The sequence below is a fragment of the Telmatherina bonti genome (assembly GCF_933228915.1).
Source record: "Telmatherina bonti genome assembly, chromosome: 24".
NCBI lineage: Eukaryota > Metazoa > Chordata > Actinopteri > Atheriniformes > Telmatherinidae > Telmatherina > Telmatherina bonti.
In genome coordinates, this window is record NC_136633.1 from 20,763,201 (window position 1) to 20,784,695 (window position 21,495).

The following is a 21,495-nucleotide window of genomic DNA, read 5'->3' on the forward strand; positions in this document are numbered from 1 at the left end:
AAGTATCATTAGAAAGTAAAGTTTTTGCTGGAACTTTATTAAGCAGAGCAGTGGTGCTGGCGTTCTGTGTGGGATCCTGTAAGTCCCGGGGAAATTACAGCAAGAGACCCTTTCCACCAGTAGTTAGAGGATAAACAAACGGCACCAGATGTATTAGTAGTAGTAATATAAATAATAGTAATAATAATAATAATAATAATAATAATAATTTGAGTGATTTGTCCACTTGATTTGAGCATCTACGATGTATTTTTTTATTTTCATTATATAAATGTTTTCATAAAATTAAAAAAGGACAAAAAACAGACAGAATTTTAGTAAAGTTTTCATTAAGAAAAAAAGCAAGAGTCAAAAAGTTTCTTTGCCTTTTAAAAAATGGCTATAATAATAAAGTAACAGTCAAATGGTCAATTTTGGCATTACATACCCAAACCAGCTGGTAGAAAAAGTTTAGGCAGGTTTATCTCCATATATTGTTTATAAAAAAACCAAAACATTATAGTCACTGAAACATTTGCTATCCTGAAATCAAATCAAATGATATCAAACTTTATTTTATATCATTTCCATAAGTAATCCAAAGGGCTTTATAACATTAGAATAATTTCAAACTTACACACATACATGTGATGCATTATTCTGTAGTGCAGCTGAAAGACAGAATATAAAATATTATAAAAATAAAAGACAATGAGATCAGAAGTGTGGGAGGAAGACTAACCTCAAGAATTGACAGAAATGTTAATATTCACGCAAATAATCTACTTTATTCCACTTATTTCTTTTTACATCACATGACATCTATTGTACAGACGTTTGTGTTATTTGATTGTTAAACATCATATTTATTCCATTTAAAGCAACACTGATTATTCCAAAATGATATCTCCAAGATTCTTTATATGTAAAACAATGCAGCATTAAGCGCTCTGTCTCACCAAACTGCTGCAGATAATGAACTCAAAATTCAGGTCTAACTGTTCACCCAGTTCGCGGAGAGCTTGTTGCAGGTTGCGTTTTCTCTATAACCTTTAATGCGATTGTTTTCACAGCAGTTAAAGCTTCATTACAGGCAGTGGAAATAAGATGGTGTGGTAACAGGAAGCCGTAGCGGCCACGATCCTGGAGCTCGAATGTGAAGGAGTATTTGATGCCAAGATTGTAGGCCCAGTCATCAGAACCACCAGGAGCCAGATCTGGAGAGAGGCGGGTTACAGTCATGTATGAATCACATAAAAATAATCTTACTTTAGAACAAAAAAAAAACAGGCTTACATATTGTCTTTGCTCCAGGACCGTATGAGTAGATGTTCCTGTAATATCTTCTAATTTTTTGGGAAGCTTCTTTGACCATCTCAAGCTTAAAAAAAAGACAAACAAACAACCATAAAAAACATTCCCATGTGCATATTAAAAACTTTTTTTCTTTTTTGTAGCTTTCTAAAACAATTTATCTATGACTGACCAAATCATTGTGATTCTCTGCTTCATCCAAAGTGCAGGAATATGGGAAGAGCAGCATCTGGGAGTAGGAGTGGATGCTGAGGTAGATCTGAACCGAGTCTTTGTGGCTGCGCAGGAAGTCTGCCACGGCCTGCGACTCTGGCTCGGACTCCGGGAAGGCCCCACAGTAGATCTCAGTGCAGGGATCACGAGAGGCTCCTTGCGCTGAAAGGAAGAGAAACATGACTTTGTAGATGATACTTTGAGTTTGTTTAAAAAAAGAAAAGAAAGGAAAGAAAATTTTAGATTATGTTTATTCGATTTTTTAGTGGTTAGCTTGTCATGAAGAAAGAATAAAATATTATTTTCACTTTTGTTTCTTTTGGGAATTAACTGCCAAGATCAACATACTGCACCAGTTGGCGTCAAAGTTTCTGTTCAGGTCGACCCCGATGCAGTCTGTGTTCTTTCTGAGTGAACGATTCTTCCTCCACATCCTGTCCTGAGAGAGGAAAAGAAAAAGGAAAAGGTGAAAAATACAAATTAAACTATTCAATGAAAAAAGTGCTGCTAGTTTAAAATAACCTGTTAACCTGACATGCATGGTTTTGGGTTGTGGGCAGAAGCCAAAGTACCCAAAAACAACAAGATGCAGACATAAGGAGGACATGCAAACTTCACAAATTAACCAGGATACGTTTAGTTATGATGCAACAGCGCTGACCACTACATCACAATACAGCCCCTTAAACACATTGAATAACAAAATTCGAAGATATGCAGGAAAAGTAACAAAAAGCACATTTAAAAAGAGACACAAAACATCTGGAGAATGGCCAAAAAAAAGCCATAAAAGCACAGAAAAGTGTAAAATAACTACAAACAGATGAAGGTTTAAAACAAAAACAGAGTAAAAAAACCTAAAATATCATTATAAATATGACAAGATAAAGGTTAAAATTATTACAGAGACGCAAAACTACTATAAAAAGACAAAAAACTGTAAAGTAACTCAAAACAGACAAAATAGCAGCACAAAAATGCAATAAGAGAGAAGTACTGTAGAGAGAATCCATTGCAAACCAATTTTTGTAAAAGAAAAAAAAGACTAAATAAATAAACAAAAGGGTGTAAAATGATAAGAAAAGAGACACAAAAACAACTACAAAATGGTGCAAAATTATTAGTAGCAACATAAAAAAACCCCCACTAAATTCATTTTTTTTTTAAAAAGAGCAAAAGGTTGCAAAATGCCCAAAAAAGACCATAGTTAAAGGTAAGAGATATTGAGTTTCAACATAGACAACATGGCAAGTAAAAGAATAAAAACCAACCACCACACACTAAAAAAGGGTTAAATATAACTCCAAAAAGTGGGAAAACATCTGTTTGTCTCCATGGTGACAAACATGACCAACATGTAAGATAGTTATCATAAAATGAAAACAAACAACTACATTAACAAATTTGCAAGACTAAGCAACAAAATATAAAATAACACAAATTTGTACTAAAGACAAATAGTAACTAGAAAGAAAAATGAATGAATCACAATAGGAAATGGACAAAATGAGAAAAATACAATTTGACATCCTTAGAATAACAATAAAAAGATGCAAAATGAGCAAAAAATATACTGCAAAGAGATACATGACATTACTTTACAGGAAAAACAGAAACAGAGAGACGAAACTACCGCAAAGAGAAACACAATGACTACACAAAAATTCATGCAAAAGAAAGAATATTAAAATGATTCCAAGATTACCATAAAGATGACAGATACTGTGACAAGGAAAACAAACAAAAAAACATAAAATGCTAAACAAGCAAACACAAATGAACACCAATCATGCAAGATACACACAAATATACACACAAACAGAAGTCACAGTGACCACACAAACATGCAAATAGAGTGGAAAGGATCCAGCAAACTTAGATCCTCTACATATCTCTACTTTGAGGTTATTTCCTCAATCCATCCATGTTTATCCCTTTTAATGATGGTATATTTCACCATACACGTTCTTACTTTTGTCCATGTGTATTTGTATCCGTCAGGATTCATGACAGGCAGGACGTAGACGTCCATGTTGTCCAGGATGCTTGTAATCTCCTCATTATATTTGTAAAATGACAATGACTGTGAGAGAAAAGGAAATGATTTTAGACCTACAGTGGAAAAAAAGCAGCTTTATAGATATTTCCAAACTGATTCTAAAGTACATGTACTCACATAGTGTACAAACCATAAGCAGAAAGCAGGAGCGATCCACTCTCTGGCATGGATCCCACAGTCGATCCACATTGCTTTTTTATCTGGCTTGTTGTTCATAGACAGCTGAGAGGAAAAAGTGGTCAAACATGAGTCTACACTCACTTCTGAGCAGAGCATTGAACAAAAACAAAAAACAGCATTTTTCTCCACATTAATGAAACAACTACTCTGAATGGATGTAAAAAGCTCAAATCAACATCATTACTACAACATATAGTAGTGGACAGAACTGAACCTTTAAAGCATAAAGTGGTCGCTTCTGGTATGAAGATCCAACAAGAATGAGTTTAACTGTGTTGGGATTGTCATGTGTAGTCTTATTTATCCAGTCGTAGATCTAGAGCAGAGACAGTGTGTTAGAGCAGCAATTTGTTCCATTTCAATTTTTGTATATGACAAAATGCCACAAAACCCTTCATCTAAATCATCTAAATGTTTCAGCTAACTGATTATACCTCTAAAAATGTCTTGAAAATAAGATGTGTGTCATTAAATAAATAAAAAAGTGACATCTCACCCCTTCCAGATTGTGATATCTCTCATAGAAAGTTGCACCACTTCGTGGATCGGTGGAGACGTTCTTTGTCTGCATTTCAATCAGCTCATTGACGTTTGCCAGCATTACACTAAAATAAAAAAGAGAGGTTTATTTATTTATTTAGAAAGAAACGAGACAGGTTGATGTAGGCTCGGAGAAATGACATACTCATGCATTATGCCATGCTTCTGTAGCAGATGTGTGACAGTCTCAGAGCTGTTTGTGGGAACAAACAGGTGGACTTGGGTTTCTTCTTTAATGTAGAGAGGCGACACAGGCTGCCACAAAACTGTCTGGGAGGAAACATCCAATGTAATGATTCACAGAAAGAATAAAAAAAAGGTTAAAAGGCAAGTTATTAGTAATAAAGGAGAATTTTCAACCTGGTATTGGGTGGTCATATTCTTCAAGATGTCCACTTGTTCTTGTGTTTTGGGGGTGATTGATAAAACATGATCTCTGAATAAAAAGAAAACCACAAATTTAAACCAGTAGCTTCCAACGACTGATGAGATCAGCTGAATATGTTGTATTTTTAATGAATGTAGAGCCTTAGTAAATTATCGACTGATCTTCATGCATGTATGACTAAATGATTGCATGTGTTTGTATAAGTTTGCTGGTTGCTGCAAATTTAAAAAAAAAAAAGGTTTTAAAGACAAAGTGTAATAAAGCATATCGGTCTACTTTGATTATTTCTAACAAATGTATTTACCGTGTTTCCGTGCAGTGTCCTGTTTTCAGAAGCAGGTCCAAAGTCATAAACACAAACAGGATGAAAAGAGTGGCCATGATGTCAGGGTGTTGACTGGAAATGTCAGACGTTTGCCCATCGTGTGGGGGGTAGGGAGGCACGATCGATTGAAATGGTGTTTATTCAGAAGTTAAACTTTACTTTTTGGAAAGCAGGAAGGGCATAGATCAGTTAGCACAAAGCAGTTTGTTTCTGCTATGAAATTAGGTTAAAGCCTACTATATTTTACAGTTTTATCTTACAGATTGTGAGTTACTATCTAAAATAACGCAGGTTCTTAAACTAAATCAAGCACTGATCCATGGTGGGTGGCTGTCTGTGGCGGCCTGGTCCTCCTGGGTGTTGGGCCTTTGCTACGTGGGTTCCGCTAGATCTGCACTCCTCTCGCCCTTTGATGGAGGGTGATTGGTGGGGTTGGCAACCATCATCCCTTGCCAACTTGGGGCTCACACACCATGGCCATGGAGACTCTGCCAGCCACTTAAATGTGTGCATGATCGCTCCTGCATTGGGCTGGCATGGTTTCATTTGCATAGGGGATTGGATCAAAGTCATGACTCAATGCAATCAGTTGGTTTCTATCATAAGATATGTATGAATTGGCTTGAAATGATGTGTATGGTGATTTGTGTATGTAAAGTGCCCTGTGACAACATTGTTGGGAAGTGCTGCTATACAAATAAAGTTGAATTAAATAGTTCATTCTTTTTTCTTTTTTTTTTTTTTAAAGAAAAGTCATTCATCATATTTTGGACTCACACTCAATTTCATTAATGTTTATACTTTCTGTGTCGTTTCCTAAGTTAATTACTAATACCTACGGTTAGTTTTTCATTTACCTGTTGCTGGATTGTTTTTATTTTCATGTCTTTCCTCGGTTTATCTTCTTATAGGCGTTTTATTTCTTTACATACAAAGCAGCTGCTTAACTGTTTCTTTTTATCTGCTTTATCTTCCTCCTATCAGGCCTTGCATTCATATTTAACAAAGGATCAACAAAAAACAAGATCCTTGAATCTGAAAATTTGAATTTCTTTTATGCTCATTAAACTCTGAACATGATTAAAGAAAGGAAGCGACGGCTACTCTGGGGAAGGTGCAGACACGTCTGCAATGACATCTCTAACAAATAATGACTGGATGGAAGTGTATAATTTCAACGTGTATTATTAAATGACCAAAAAAAGACTAAACTAAGAGAAAATACAAAGAAAGAAAAGCTATGTTAACCGGACACCTTTCAAAGCTGTCCACATGCTTCATAAATGAGCTGTAAAACTCATCTTGAAACGCATTTTTTATTCCTTGGCCTTTAACCCAAGGTAAGACAGTTTCTGGTCAGTGTGCTTTAGTTTATTTTTATTATTGGTTTTTACTTACTATTTATTTAGTTTGTTTTATTGTTTTAATTCTGTATTCCTTGTATGACTTGTTGTTTTATTGTGTTATTTATTTGCATTTTAATTGTTTTATTCTGTTTTTATTTTGTGTACAGCACTTTGTTTCAACTCTGGTTATTTTAAAGGGCTTTATAAATAAAGTTGAGTTGAGTTGAGTTGAGTAAAAAAAAAAAGAAAGTCATTGCAGTAATACATCATTGTCATTGTATTTTCTTTGAGGCTCTCTGGACTGACATACTTGACTGCCTGCACACCAAAATCCATCTCCAGCCGTTCTCCCAAACGGACATCTCTTATGGTGTGGGGATGGACAACAAGGAATGGGACTTTTCAATACACAATGTGCTAATTCTTGCAAAATTTTATATACACAAATGCAGATTTATTAAGGTAAAACCCAGATTTAACATATTTCATAATGAGCTCCTTTCCCATATCAAAGCCTTGAACTTATTGAAAAGAACCTAAAAGCTAAAAAAATTAATACTTGTATTTGTATGTCCTTGCTGTTTTAATATGCCTTGTAAGTTGTGCTATCCTGTTTTTCATAACTGTATTTTTGCCTCTTGTTTTTGTTCTTTGTTTTTTTTTTTTTTATGAGACATGTACCGTTTCACACAGCTCTCTACCACTAATAGTGTCACTTTCTTTATTGTTGTCTGTTTGTACCTGACTTCTTGTACAATCTTTAATAAATAAATCATAAAAAAAAGAACTTATTGAAAAGTAAATACGCTATACAACTTGTCAAGTTATTTACAATGTACAATTTGCAACTTAAGCCCTAACTAATGAATATTATTATTATTTGTACATGTAAGTATGTCTATATGTACTAGTTCAGCATTCTCTAATGCTTTTTTTCTTTGCTTCCGTACACACGCCTGCTCCTGAAAATGAGTTTCTTTAAAAAAAAAAAAAAAAAAAAATTGCCAGATTGATGGAATATGACTTCGATTAATCAATCAAAATAAAAATTAAATAAATAAATAAATAAATTTTAAAAATCCGTGCAGTAATACATCCTCGCCTGTAGGTGGCGCCACATAAATGTAGGCCGCTGTCTGAATGACTCATTGAAGATTGATGTGTTGATGCTGCTCTGTTGGCAAGATGTCGGCCCACGACGAGCTGGTGTTGTGTTTATGTGAATTAATCAGGTAACAATACATTTGTTTGGTCGACAAAACATTTCAGCCAGTCAGCAATGTTTTAATTTTATCTCCTTAAGTTATCTCAAGGAGGTAAAGCTTACTGTTTTTCCTCCTTGAATTTTATTCCAAAATAAACAAACGATGAATGACTTATATAGTTTATTTATTTATTTGAATTTAATCAAAGCTAATTTACTGGCTGTAATAATGGGAAAAAAATGCAAAAATGTTTTTGTTTCTCAATATAACTCGTCATTAAAATACTAGCTACTAACATATTGCTAAAGCAGAGCATCCTTCACGATATTCCCATAGCATGTCACATCATTTATTTGCTATAAAAATTAATTAAAGAACAATTTCCACAATATCTGCTTACACTTTGGTTACAATAACATCCAGATTACACGTATCAAGAATATGGAATTGAAGTATTGACAAAGTTTAAAGCAGAAAGGCCTAAAACAAACAGAAAGTAGTAAGCAGTCATTGCAGTTTATTAATGGTTAGCCTTATTTGAGAAATTAAAATTTACATCCTTAAAAAAGTCATGTATGTGATATTTTAAGTGATGATCTAAGACTAGAAATAGACTGTAAATACAGTTTTAATAGATGTACCTAACCTATGTTATATTAAGGTCTAGAATAAATGGTGAACATATTTTCTTTTAGGGGTTTGGAAAATCGAATCGAAAAATCGGAAATCTGGATTATTTTCTTCACAATTTTAAAATAGATGTTTTTTGTTAAAAATTGATTTTTTTTTTTTCAAATAAAGAAAATGAATGCACTATAAAAAATTTGTCACTTTTATTGTTTTTTGTTTATCTTTTTACTTGTCCTCTGGGGCATTATAGCAGCAGAATGATGGTCTGACTACTGCGTTGCTTTTTCCTCATTGAAATGAAGAAAAATTACAAGAAAAAAAGTTTTATCCTTTTATTTTGTTTTTAATCTACCAAAATTAGCAATATGAAAGAATTGTGAGAATCGCAATTTAAATCGAATGGACACCCAAAAAAATCGGAATTGAATTGGCACAAAAGCATATTGTCACAGCCCTAATTTCTTTATTTCTCACCGCTTTCATCTTCCTGTTTTTTTTTTTTAGGTTGCTGTGGATGTTGTTATTACCGCTGGCGTTTCTCTGTGTGCTGTTGCTTGCTGTCCTCATCCTTTTGGTTCTGGCAATACGTTTTTGGCTGCAGAGCATCAGGAATGCCCGGCGGGCGAGAGATGGTCACCCCAACGTGGCCTTTTTCCATCCTTACTGCAACGCTGGTGGGGGAGGAGAAAGGGTGCTCTGGTGCGCCATCAGGGCACTACAGAACAGGTAATAATGATCCACGACTTGAGGTCTAGCACTGAGGTTACATTGACTTTTATGAAGAATTTGCAATCTTGAGTTTCCCTCTAACTTAGCTAACATATCTGCAGGTATGCAGACATCAACTTTGTGGTGTACACAGGTGACTTAGGCGTCACAGGCCAGCAGATACTGGAGGGAGCCAGACGTCGGTTCAACATCGTGCTGCCCCGGCCGGTTCAGTTTGTGTTCCTGCGGCACCGGCTACTTGTGGAGCCTGGCTTGTTTCCACATTTCACCCTGCTGGGACAAAGTGTGGGGTCCATCATCCTGGGATGGGAGGCGTTGACAGAGTTTGTTCCGGACATTTACATTGACTCCATGGGGTATGCTTTCACCTTGCCCCTGTTTCGCTACCTGGGAGGCTGCAGTGTGGGAAGCTACGTTCATTATCCCACCATTAGCACAGACATGCTCTCTGTAGTGAGGGAGAGGAACCCCAGGTAATCACTGAATGGAAGATGTAAATACTTTTAAAATTCATTGCATTCATCGCTGAATTTTCTGCTTTTTCGCTTACGTTCCAGGTTCAACAACCCAGACTTCATCTCTAACAATCTCTTCCTGAGTGCTTTCAAGGTGGTCTACTACTGCCTGTTCGCTCTGCTTTATGGCATGGCTGGCTCCTGCAGCGACCTCATTATGGTCAACTCCTCCTGGACACTGAATCACGTCCTCTCACTGTGGCGTTCTCCCAACCGCACCAGCGTGGTCTACCCGCCCTGCGACGTCAGCGCGTTCTTGGACATCCCGCTGGAAGACGACGGAGACAAGAAGTGTCACTCCATTGTCTCCATCGGACAGTTCAGGCCCGAGAAGGACCACCGGCTGCAGATTAGAGCCTTCAAGAAGGTGTTGGATAGGAGGAGGGAGGGGTTGAAGCTTGTTCTGATTGGTGGTTGCAGGAACCAGGAAGATGAGGACAGGGTCCTGATGTTGAGGGGGTTGTGCCAGGAGTTGGGTGTGGTAGACAGGGTGGAGTTTAAGCTGAATGTACCCTTCAATGAGCTGAAGAAGGAGCTGGGGGAAGCAACTATCGGACTGCATACCATGTGGAACGAACACTTCGGAATAGGTGATCAATCTGTCTGATGCTACTTTGAGAATTTTTTCTTTAACGTAAACAAGAAGTGCATCATCATCTTTCTTTTCTCCTTACAGGAGTTGTGGAGTGTATGGCTGCAGGGAAGGTAATCCTGGCCCACAAGTCTGGAGGTCCCAAACTGGACATTGTCATACCTTTTGAGGGAGGTCAGACTGGATTCCTGGCTGATGACGAGGACAGTTACGCTGCAGCCATCGAGCAAATCCTGTCTCTGTCACCAGCCACTCGGTTACAGATCAGACAGAATGCTCGCCAGTCGGTAGCGCGCTTCTCAGAGCAGGAATTTGAAGCCTGCTTCTTGGCCGCCATGGAGCCCCTGTTGGGAACACTTGAACGATGAGAGAAGCTACCTTTATGTGTGGCTTCTAACACATCCAGGAATCTATATTTACATAAAGATCCTGATACAGTGATGAAGAGGTTCTGGAGTTGATGAAGCTGTGCTCATCCTACTGTATGGTGTGTTTAGAGTTTGTACTTCTGTAGAATACATTCCTTAGTAAGAGTTGTGTTCATGTTGTGTGTAGTCAACGGGAAACAAGCAGGCCTCTGTTTAATCTTGTTCTAAAAATACTGTAATAAGGGGACTAAAGATGCTAAAACAAACATATTTATTGTTTACAAGACTGAGAATTCTCTACTTGCACAAACTGAAGTATTTTTGATATTGAATGAATGTAATAAAAATACAAGTCAAAGCATTTTTGTGTTCATAAGGATGATTTAATGAATTGGGCCAAGTGTGTTCAAGCTAGTTGATTATTGATGCATTTATGGTTTATAAAATTCTTAACTGCAACTTAGTTTTTGCTGTTTATTATTCTGCAAACCAAATCAGGGAATCCAGAGAAATTATGCAAGGATCAAAGCTGAAAAAAGGGTTTGGTAAAACATGTAGCCACTTAGACAATGAAGATGAAAGACATTAAAGACTAGAAGAAACCACTTTCTGGCCTGCAGTACATTAGTCCGGGTGCAGTCCAGAGTTTTCACCCAGTAAAAATATTTAGCGTATGCTGAAACAGGAATGAATGCATGAAAAGGAAAATACAGAATATTGATAATTAAAATGTATTTCAAGGCTTATTTCTAAGGATCTAATGGCTGCTAATTGAGCCAAACTCAGCTTGGACTTTTAGCATTAGAGAGGATTTACAGCACATCTAGGATCTCAGTTCTTATGCTTATTTAATCCAGGACATCAGTCTAGAATCAATAGTGCTGTACAAAGGTTATTACCAGCTGGATGAAGCTGCATGCCGGGACATCACGGGAAATAAGACTTATATGGTATCTGTTTTTAGAAGGGTTATAGGGTGTAAGAGGCGGTACATAGGTTTACCAGGACAAAAGTTTAGTACATTTGAAGGTAAAAGGAGGACAGAGGCCCTTTTTAGTTTTGGAGCTGTTGAAGATGAAGTCGCTTGTGCTCCTATTTGCCTTGCTGCAGTCTCTGCGATGTGAAGGTGAGTGCCTTTTCTGTACTAATCCCTTCAAAATGAGACCCGGCTGACTTTTCCCCACACTTTTCAGGCCTCCCTCTGCACAATTCTGAGCTTGAGTCAATGGCGAACGGGGCTCTCGGAGCTGCTTTGGCAGAGGTCAACTCTATTTATGCTGTCAGTCATCTTTTCCGAGCGACTCGAGGCTCCATCACAAGGGTTAGTGTGCACATCATCTTTAAGCTGTATGAATCTGTAGCTGTGCTGGATGCTTTCAGCTGCAGTTAGATGGTGTTACTGGTGGATTTATAAACACCACATGTACGGCAGGTTATTTCCCAGGGTCTGAACACCGCTGACCTGCTGATGATGTTTGCCATCAAAGAAACGGAGTGCGCAAAGACCGCCAGAGATGACCCACAGACATGTGCCTTCAGGCCTGGCATCTTTGTGGTGAGGCGTTAAAAGTATTTTAGTCAAAACCATCATAATTCATTCCTTACAATAATGCACAAGTATAAAAATACAACTCAGTAAAGAGAAATAATCCTGCAGCATTTAACACATTAAGAGGTTACCTGACTTTTCCAGGCGAATGTTTACATTGGCATGACTTTCTGAGACAGACATGATGATCAAATCTGTTCCAGCGATGAAATCTCTTCTCATTTTAACCCACCTTTACCCCAGCCCTCTTATTCCTGCTCCACTCGGGTACGAGTGTCTGGCGCCTCCAACCAAGTGATGTCTGTCAGATGTGGCCATGACAGCAGCTCCAGCTCAGAATCAAGCGAGGAGGTAAGGATAAAAAAAAATTCGACTTATTTGGATGCTGTTCTAAATGAAAATGTTAAACAAAAGCTTGTTTTACACAACTTAAATCAATAATCTGAAGGCATTGACTCCACAGGTGTTCTTAAGATCAAGGCAGAAGTTAAATGTCCCTCTTGTAAGCAGAGGTAAATGCATTTTAAGCTTTTATATGCCCAACTTTCTGGCTTTTTGCTTCATGGTGAAACGTTTGACAGATCCTGCGATCTCCGTCCAGCCGGGCCGTTCCCGCCACTCGCAGACAAGGCTCGTCCAACCAAGAGGAGACACTTTCGACAACTTCCTGATGTGAACTTCCCCTTTGGATGCATTTGGCAAACTTGAAATAAAATATTCCACATGTCCTGTACATCTCTTTTCTTCCTACTATCACCACTAGAGGGCGGGGGAGAACCACAAATTGCAGGAATAAAGGCTCTTAAATTTCAACCACTGTGGTCCTTTTTAAAGTGGTTGTGCTTAAATGTAAATAAATAAGACTCTGAGACAAGCTGAGGTCTGGTTTGGACATTTATATTGTGATTTTTCAGTTTAAATGCAAGAGGACACATTTATTCAGTCTGCAACCTTATTTTTTCTTCACTTCATTTGGCCCCACGTGTTCACATCAGCACATCAATAACTTACATAATGTACTGCAGCAAACATCCTGTAAAGGCTATTGTGTTATAAGACGAGATACACTGTCCTCAAGTGTAGTTAAACCGTTATAGCTGAGTAGGACAAATGAATAGCATGTTTAATAAGCCTTGAGGGGAACTGTATTGGTTTCTTCCTGCTCTAAAGCCCATTTAACATCAGTTTAAATGGTGTGAAATATTAATGATATGTCATCCTGGCACACAAGGATATGTTGAGAATGGGTTACTTAAAGGACAGCACTAGCACCTTAGAAACAAAAGCATTGCTGCTAGACATGAAAACCCTTCATGCTTGACTTTGGAGATACAAAAAAAAAATCAGCTGTTCTTGTGTACAAAGGGCTGAAGCAACAATGGCACCATGAAGAAACAAGACAAGAGTTGAAAGCACATTCAGTCTAATGCAAGCCAAATGATATGGTATCAACTATATGATGATTTAATGCTCTGTACATTAACTGGACAAATGCATCTCCCTCAACAGGGTCACCGTGCGTAGACGAGATGAGAATCCTGTATTTTCTACTTCCTGGATGTTGACACCGTGTGGTTTAAGAAGGCGGCGGGTGACCCGACGGTAACTGAGCAGCAGCTGCAACTGTACAGATACAAATTGAAGGATAAGGTCCAAAAATCAAGCCAACACACAGGAAAACTCACACAGTCCACGAAGATACACCACCATAGGCCTCCCTTCTATTCAAACAAGTCTATTACAAGATTTGTATTTAGTAAAATGAAAAGAAAACAGTTTTTTTGTGTCTATTTTTTTTGTTCCAGTTGCAGTCTAGCCTCTTTGGAAGCCTTTGGGAGATATCTCCTTTTCTGTTTTGACCACTGTGCTAGACTTTGGGGATAAGGCTTCCTTCTGCTTTGCATTTGCCAAGTGGTTCAACAGTCTAGAAATACATAATTTAGCAGATAATATTTGGATTACTGAGCCATTGCCTTTGTGTGTGCGGTTCAAATGCTTTCAAAAACACCTCGCATGTACATTCCATCGAGCCCAAACCTTCCCAACCTCTCGAGACCGTCCCCCGGCTATTAAAAAGACACTTATAAGAAAGTCCTTCCTTTAAATAATTTCAATAAAAAAATGCAAACCAAACAATCCTTGTTCCACAAAGGCCTTCACTAATGGCTAACTACTTCACCATGTAATCACACATACGTGCATGCATGCACACAATGCATGCATGCATATTCAGTCGTCTCCCTTTCTCGCTCTCACACACACACATGCATACACACACCGGGACAGCTTCATGTTCTGCAGCTTGTCATCACATGTGGTCCATGCAGTATCGATGCAGACAGATCCTGATGTGGTTTTGTTTCATCATGTTTTTTTGTTTTTTTTTGTCTCCAGTACGTGGCACAGAAGTGTCAAGGTTACAAATGCAGGATTTGGCTCAGACCTGGATCCAGTAATATTTGCACAATTCCTAATAGTACTGATTTAAATCTTGGTGTACCAGATGCGTCGTATTTACCATAAAGGGTACTTTTATACAGTCTGGAGAGTTTGGGTAATCACAGAAAAGTAAGACCATTTTAAGCGTCCTGTGATGTCAAACTTACCAGCTCCAGTCTGGACTATCCCCAGTATAACATACCCACTGATCTAAAATGCCTAGCATGTTTAAAAAAAAATGGCCTGTTCCAGCGTTTTGTACATATACGGTCCCAAAAGAGTATGACAAGTTCGTTCTTTCTGGATCTGCTCATCTATCTTCACTTCCGAGTTCAACACTCTCCAGTAAGTTTGGTGGCATCCCCCCGTTTAGGAGGCGCTGGTGGGGGTCCTCGTCGTAGCGTTGCATAGCCTGAGATGTTTCCGGACATGTAGCCGCCATTTCCTCCGTTGCTTTGCTTTCCTTGGTCCAGGAGCAGCTCTGGGGGTGGTGGAGGAAGAGCCATGTCATCCATTGTCCCGGCAGGGTCCAGCTTGCCTGCGGAGTTGGCCGATCCCTGCCGACCCACCGACTTTCGCTTCAGAGTCCGGTTGAGATCCTCAAGGAAGTTGGGTTGGCCTGAGCTACCCTTTGGGGAAGTGGGCGGAGGCGGTGAGACTGGGGGAGGATCAGGGGTGTTGTTACTACGTCGCACCAGCGTGGGTGGAGGAGTCTTTTTCAGTGAGCTCTTTCCCCATGTTGAGTTACTAACAAGGGAAACGGGCGGTGGAGGAGGGGGAGCCTGCGGTTGCGGGTTCACCACAGCTACCCTTGGGGGTCCTCCGCTGTGGGTCTCATTACCAGGGGGTGGTGGAGGTGGGAAGAGCTCAGAGGCTGGAGGAGGAGGTGGAAAATAGGCGCACTCAGGTGGTGGAGAAGGAAAATCACCACTTGACTGCTTGGCTTGACTCACTTTGGCCTGTAGTGCCAAAGGGAGGTTAGACAAGTTGAGCTTTCCTGGTTTAGGGGGAGCAGGTGGTCCATTTGAGGGGTCCTTTAAAGGGGATCCATTTGAGTATGAGGGGGGACATGGGGAAGAAGGGGTGGAATTGCTTTGAGGAGCAAATTTGCTGAGCAAATTTCTCCTAGATTCCTCATAAGAGTCGGAGGTGTTGGACTTGATGCTGGAGTTCCTCTGAGGGGTCGGGGGAGGTTTCTTGACCATGAAATTGGAGGAGCCAGAGGGGGACCTCCTAATGGGGGAGCCCAGATTTCCAGGAGGCAGTGGTGGAGGAGGTGGCGTTGGGCCAGTGATGGGTGCTGTGGGAGGTGGCGGTGGAGGAGGAGGCGCGGGGAAGCCATGGTTGCTGTCTGGAGGAGGAGGAAACTCTGCAGATTGAAGCTGCTGACTACCACAAGGTTGCCATTTCGGTTTGGTTTTTACTGCGGGTGGGGAGAGGGGGGCTTTGGGGGTCTCTGTGTGATTCGCTACCTGGGAGGGGGCGCCTGGAAACTGACTTGCCAGTTGCTTCACCAAAGACATGGCAGGAGGAGCTCCTGTGGTGATAGTTGTTGGTTTGGACAAGCTATGCTGCTTGGGCAGAGTCGGTGGGGGGTGGCTCGACGTGGGTCCCGCCTGGAGGCTGAACTGCTTCTTGATGGGTGCAGGTGCAGAGGGTGGAGGAGGTGGGGGTGGTGGTGGTGGGGGAGTTGGGCCACCCATTGCAGCAGGAGGTGGCGCAGGAGGGAATGGGGAAACTGGGGACATGGGTTTGGGGGCAGTGTGAGGAGCAAAGCCAGGAGTGAAGGTTTTAGGTGGTGCAGGTGGGGGTCCAGGAGGAGGTGGAAACTGGGCTGAGAGTGGGAACTGTTGGGGGGGAGGAGGGGGTGGCGGTGGAGGTGGAGGTGGAGGAGGAGGGGGTGTTGGAGCTGGGGCAGGTGGAGGTGAATCTTCAAGGGCTCCGTTTGGAGACAGGAGGTCTCGCGGAGGGCTGGGGAAGCGCTCCTTCAGCGCCTGCTTCAGTCCGTTGGCGAACATGGGCTGAGTCATGGGAGCTGGTGGAGGAGGAGGAGGAGGGGGAGGCGGTGGAAATGCAACACCATTGCTAAGTGGAGCAGGTGGTGCAGCGGGAGGCGGGGGGATGAACGAAGGCGGTGTAGCCGGACTAGGTGGTCCCATTCTCAACACAGCCATGGCCGACCCAGGCGTTGGCATGGATGGTGGAGGAGGTGGAGGTGGAGGGGGGACGTTAGTCCTTGCGGCGATGTGATTGACATTGGGTTTGATGACCTGCGTTGGGGGAGGCGGGGGACCGGTGGGCAGGACTTGCTGAGCTGTAGCTGGGAGGTGACTGGGAAGCTTGTGGTTGGTCTGGAAAGGCTTCTGGTTCTGCAGCCTGGTGATGGTGCTGTACTTGTACATGGGAGCTGGGGAATGGTGTGACAGCATTTGAACTGGGGGTGGAGGAGGAGGAGGAGGTGGTGGGGGTGGCGGTGGAGGTGGTGTTGGGACAGGAACCAGCTCCTGCTGCTCCTGCTCCAGCGGCATATGGTTGTAGCTGCCCATAGTCTGTTGTTGGTGCTGCAGAGACTGGAGGGTCTCCGGTGGCGAGGCTGGCGGTGGAGGATACGGGGTCTGTTGAGGAGATGGAGGCTGAGGAGGCTGGTACTGTGGCTGGGGTGGAGGCTGAGGTTGCACTGATGTTTGCTGAGGCTGTGCCTGAAGCTGTGGAGGTGGTGTGAGGGCTGGGTGGTCAACCGAATGCTGGCTGTGGTGCCGGTGGCTGTGAGAATGTGGCAGCGTACCACTCCGGGATGCCTCATTTCTCATCTGACGAGGAATAAAAAAAAAAACAAAAAAAAACAAAACTCACCTCAGCAAACTACATTACATGCTATTTGTGTGAGAATAACAGAAGCTAAAAAGTCTTACCTTGGAGTTTTCCTCCATCTGTGTCCCTCTCTTCCAAGCCTCAGAGAAAATGGAGCTCACCACGCTTTGGGACCGGCCATGAGAGGAGGCTGTGTCCACCCCACTGTCTGAGTGTCCTGAATGATTCGAATGGGACTCTGAAAGAACACATAAAACCTTACTACAGTGCACATTAGCCACACAAGTCTGGGTGGCAAGTAGAGCTCTCTGAAGGATGCATGTGAGAGTTGAAAATTTAAATTTGTGGCAAAACATGGCTGCAGATTTGTTGCAGCGTGTGTTGAAAAGCAAGGATAGTTAAGCTGTCAGAAAGCAGAGCGCAAAAGGAATGGGATGTGCCGTGAATGTTAACTAGCAGACTACACCATAAAATAATATTTAATAACACCGCACTGCTGCTACGTAGTTCTGTAGCTTAGCTTAGATTCAATTCAATTCAACTTTATTTATAATAGCGTCAAATCATGGCAATGCCATCTCAATTCGCTTTACAAACAAAAAAAAAAAACATAATGAAAGCCAATTCATATTAGCCTATATAAGGAAACCAATAGATTGAGTTGGCAAGCACGTCTGCAAAATTAACTCTTAACATAAGGAAAAACGCTCAACTTGAGAAGATTTAGACTTAAAATCAAGTAAAATAATTTGTCAGTGCAGTAAGATAATAACACCTGGTAAGATGTCCTGAAACAAGAACAAAATTCTAGGCTAGACAAAAGAAAAGTCTTTAAATGAGTGGTGAAATGCTTGGATAATGTCCTTTATTAAGTAAAAAAAAAAACCCCAAAAAAAACAACTCAAAAATGGTGGCAAGTTATCCTGAGGATACTGATGCCAATGTCACACCAGTGATCTCTCCAACCAGCAAACATTTACACTTCAGAAAGGGAGAAGTGTTTTGGGATGGATATTAGTGGTCTTGTTTTAAGGGGTTTTCTACTTACAATGACAGACAAGTGGCCATGTGATGGGCTGACAACCTGTTCTGGGCGTAATGCTAACAGCTGCAACTTGGATCGGTTTCAGCCATTTATGAGCTTCTATTTAATCAAGCAAGTATTGGATGGATGGATGCATGCAAGACGTTGTTGCTAATGACATCTTACAGCTAAATAAGATCAACATGGGTTCTGCAGAGACGCCTTCGTAAAGCCTCTGATGAGAAAAACGAGCTAACCGGTTATGCTGGCAGAGCTGGAGCCTGATCGAATGCTGGAGGTTGAAAGAGACGACCAATCGTAGGCTGCTTCTGTCCTCTTCATGGCTTCCTGGTAGTTCATGTATAACTGCTTACCATACTAGACAGACCAAAAAACATAAAGGTGGGGAAATATTACAGCAAAGAATGAATTAAATCAACATTTATGCCTAATTTTATTGAAATTACAAGTTTGGTTTTTTTTTTTTTTTTTTTTTTTAGTCTTGAGGACCCACCTTTGCAATGCGAATTCCATTCACCCACTGGTGGAGGGTCCTCACATCATCACAGCAAAGATACTTGATATACTGGGACTTCTTCTGGATTTGTGGATGCTGTAAAGCACAATAAGCATAGCATTTTTATCTTGACTTATCCAAGCTCCTCGCATGAGAATAAAGTTTAAACCACTCAGAAGCAGATTTAGACAGAGAGATCCACCTTCAGGGCCAAGCAGTAGTCTGTAGGAGCCTTATATTTGCTGCGATAGTCCTGACCGTAATACACGTTAACATGGTCCAACTGCAGAAAGCACACAAGGTCTCTGGAGGCCTGCAGAGATGGAGACTTGTTGGGCTTAAAATGCACAAGAAATTAATCTTTTAAAAAAAATGTTGAGCAGAAATGAGCACATGCATTCATGAAAGCAGCATATGCTCGAGATTTGCTTTAAATAATTATGTTTAAAAGGATCCAAGTCCCTGGGAAGTTTAGGTTGTATGTATGCACGCTTTGAGGATAACTACACATCTAAGTTAAATGTAAAGGGCTTTATCTAGTGCTTGAGCAGGCCGTAGGAGGGTGACAATGCTAAAAAATAAAACACATGTGCAAAGAAGACATGTTTTTCCGTGTCTGGTCTTCAAAGTGATCTCGCACAAAACAGGAAATACCACAGAGCAGATTATGTGGATCTGGTTCTCATAAACCCACGTCTTCATTTAGTCTGAGCAGCGTGTCTTCACTGACCTTAGCTTTGCCTTTAGGGACATAATAGATCCCCGAAGCTCTGAGGAGGAAGTATCTCTTCTTCCATGACTTCTTTCCATCCTCTTTGAGCCACAGGACTCCCTCCATCTCTGGCACAGACACAGAGCCACCACAGAAACATTCCTGAACAAAAACATGAAATAAATAACTCCACATGATGCTCCCGATCAGCTAAAATGATAACGACGCGTGTGCTTTTGCACAAACCTCTAACAAAGCTTCTTTATTCCGATCAGCCATCTCTGATGCCTCCTTCCGCCCCAACAAATAGTTCTGTAAGTGATTGAAAGGAACAGGGAAGTGAGTGAAGGACGGCGGGGGGGGGGGTAAAGCTGGCAGCGTACCTCGTCTTATGTTAAATAAATTATTCACCTTTACTCGCTTTATAGCTTTGACCTACTTCCAGCCCTGCAACTCTCTGCAGGCTCAGCATCCATAAACAATGTGTGTATAGCATGCGCTGTGAGCGTTTCCGCGCTGAAGTCACACCGAGAAGATAACCTACCGTCGCTCTGGCGACTACGTCAGCTGGTTAATAGACAGTTACCTGAGGGTTCTTGAAAAGAGCGTATTTCTCGATGCGTTCGATGAACATGAGCTTGTTGTGGCTGTCGCGGGTCCAGTTTAACAGGTTCTCCACCAAGTTCTCGTGGTCCTCGAAGATGCGCTCTGAGGAAGAGAAAGAGGAGGACCGGTGATGACAGGATGATGAAGTTAGAAATGGTGACCGCAGATGGCAGGTGCCTTACCCATCTGTAGCTCGGTGATGGTTTCCACAAGGGACCAGTCAGGGCTGTAGCCGCAGTGCGACTTATCCAGCAGGCTGTCCAGCACCTGCCTGACCGTCTGCCGCTCGTCCACCATCATGGTCTTGGAGCTTTCGTCTGACATGTGAACCCTGATCACCAACTGAAGCAGACCGAGAGCAAGAACTGACTGATGATGGGATTATTTTTCTCAGCAAAGACAAAGACATCAGCAGATAGGATTTATTATGATAGAATAACTCGAACAGATGACTGATTTAAATAAAAACCTTGAAAATCAGGGAGCACATACAGTGCAACTGGGTTTGAAGTGGGCTGGACCAGTAAAATTACAGTATAGTTACATATAAACAATAATAACTCCAAATTTTTCCTTTAGATTGAAACAAAGAAGTAAAAGCAAACCTTAAATATGTTTAAATTTCACACACTATCCCTTAAAGGTACAGTGTGTAACTTATTTGGCCTTTTATCATATATTTTAAAAAATTAATTCGCTTTTATAAATACATATTTTCCAGAAGTCAAATCACATAAAAATGAAAGTGTGCTTGTATGCATATTATTTAAATTGATTGATTTACATTTATTTTACATTATTATTAGATTTTACTTATTTACTTGTTTTAAAAAAAATTTAAAACCAAAAAATAGTGTAATTTACATTATGATTATAGGAGCTTTTCAATAGCTACAGGTTGTTTATTTAATGTATACATCTGTATATTTGTACATCTGTGTAGTAATTCTGACTACTTGAGGTGGCTCACCTCCTAATATAAACTAAAGAAAGACTTATATTTGGGAAAAAAAGACATAAAATATAGAAGATGTTATCCACCTGCCTTGTAAAATGTTTTACATTTAAACATAAAAAAAGCAACCTTATGTGGAAAAATTAGTATACACTCTTACTTTTATTACAATTATAGCTCTGAATGCCGTCTTCACATGTCCCACATCCATCCCACGGGCCATACTGAACCCTCTGGTGAGCCAGGTTTTACCTCCGAGCTGCTCTAAACTACTTCATGTCTGACTTGAGTGCTGGAACAAGTCTGCTCACGTGCTTGTAAAGCTTTTCTTCAAATATTAAAAATGAAAAATGAGGTCACAGTTTGGCGTACGTAGGGCTCTAAGATAATAAGCAACCACAGGTCCTCCATAACAAGTGAGCTTCAACTAATCTGAATGTGACGAATGTTGGAGCCAAACCCAGTCCAGCATCGCTGGACCGCAGCCCACTTAAGACCC

At 40.8% G+C, this 21,495-nt stretch overlaps 3 protein-coding genes across 5 annotated transcripts in view; 1 reads left to right on the top strand and 2 right to left on the bottom strand.

Moving 5' to 3' along the window:
- Nucleotides 1-981: 981 nt before the first annotated feature.
- Nucleotides 982-5,054, bottom strand: cpb2 (carboxypeptidase B2 (plasma); the record flags this gene model as incomplete). The annotated part of the gene is made up of 11 exons (XM_079264122.1): nucleotides 982-1,196; nucleotides 1,276-1,360; nucleotides 1,466-1,668; nucleotides 1,855-1,945; nucleotides 3,479-3,589; nucleotides 3,683-3,787; nucleotides 3,960-4,061; nucleotides 4,242-4,350; nucleotides 4,431-4,555; nucleotides 4,646-4,721; nucleotides 4,978-5,054. 11 exons carry the CDS (start codon nucleotides 5,052-5,054, stop codon nucleotides 982-984), a joined length of 1,299 nt encoding a protein of 432 aa, XP_079120248.1.
- A 2,475-nt stretch (nucleotides 5,055-7,529) lies between these two features.
- On the top strand, nucleotides 7,530-10,501 carry alg11 (ALG11 alpha-1,2-mannosyltransferase; the record flags this gene model as incomplete). Of its 2 annotated transcripts, none has more annotated exons than XM_079263661.1 (5): nucleotides 7,530-7,576; nucleotides 8,684-8,905; nucleotides 9,010-9,381; nucleotides 9,466-10,013; nucleotides 10,100-10,501. In XM_079263661.1, 5 exons carry the CDS (start codon nucleotides 7,530-7,532, stop codon nucleotides 10,381-10,383), a joined length of 1,473 nt encoding a protein of 490 aa, XP_079119787.1. In that variant the 3' UTR covers nucleotides 10,384-10,501. The 2 variants fall into 2 exon arrangements, with proteins under 2 accessions (XP_079119787.1, XP_079119788.1); XM_079263662.1 differs by having other exon boundaries at nucleotides 8,771-8,905.
- Nucleotides 10,502-12,884: 2,383 nt separating this feature from the next.
- raph1b (Ras association (RalGDS/AF-6) and pleckstrin homology domains 1b) overlaps nucleotides 12,885-21,495 on the bottom strand; it is a 48,781-nt gene continuing 40,170 nt past the window's right edge. For both annotated transcript variants that reach the window (XM_079264164.1, XM_079264163.1), the window contains 9 exons: nucleotides 20,224-20,383; nucleotides 20,022-20,143; nucleotides 19,682-19,747; nucleotides 19,454-19,597; nucleotides 18,926-19,036; nucleotides 18,721-18,819; nucleotides 18,464-18,584; nucleotides 17,284-17,420; nucleotides 12,885-17,181 (listed from right to left, as the gene is read on the bottom strand). In XM_079264164.1, coding sequence (XP_079120290.1) covers nucleotides 14,704-17,181; nucleotides 17,284-17,420; nucleotides 18,464-18,584; nucleotides 18,721-18,819; nucleotides 18,926-19,036; nucleotides 19,454-19,597; nucleotides 19,682-19,747; nucleotides 20,022-20,143; nucleotides 20,224-20,383 — 3,438 coding nt within the window. In that variant the 3' untranslated portion in view covers nucleotides 12,885-14,703. The remainder of the gene's footprint in view (nucleotides 17,182-17,283; nucleotides 17,421-18,463; nucleotides 18,585-18,720; nucleotides 18,820-18,925; nucleotides 19,037-19,453; nucleotides 19,598-19,681; nucleotides 19,748-20,021; nucleotides 20,144-20,223; nucleotides 20,384-21,495) is intronic.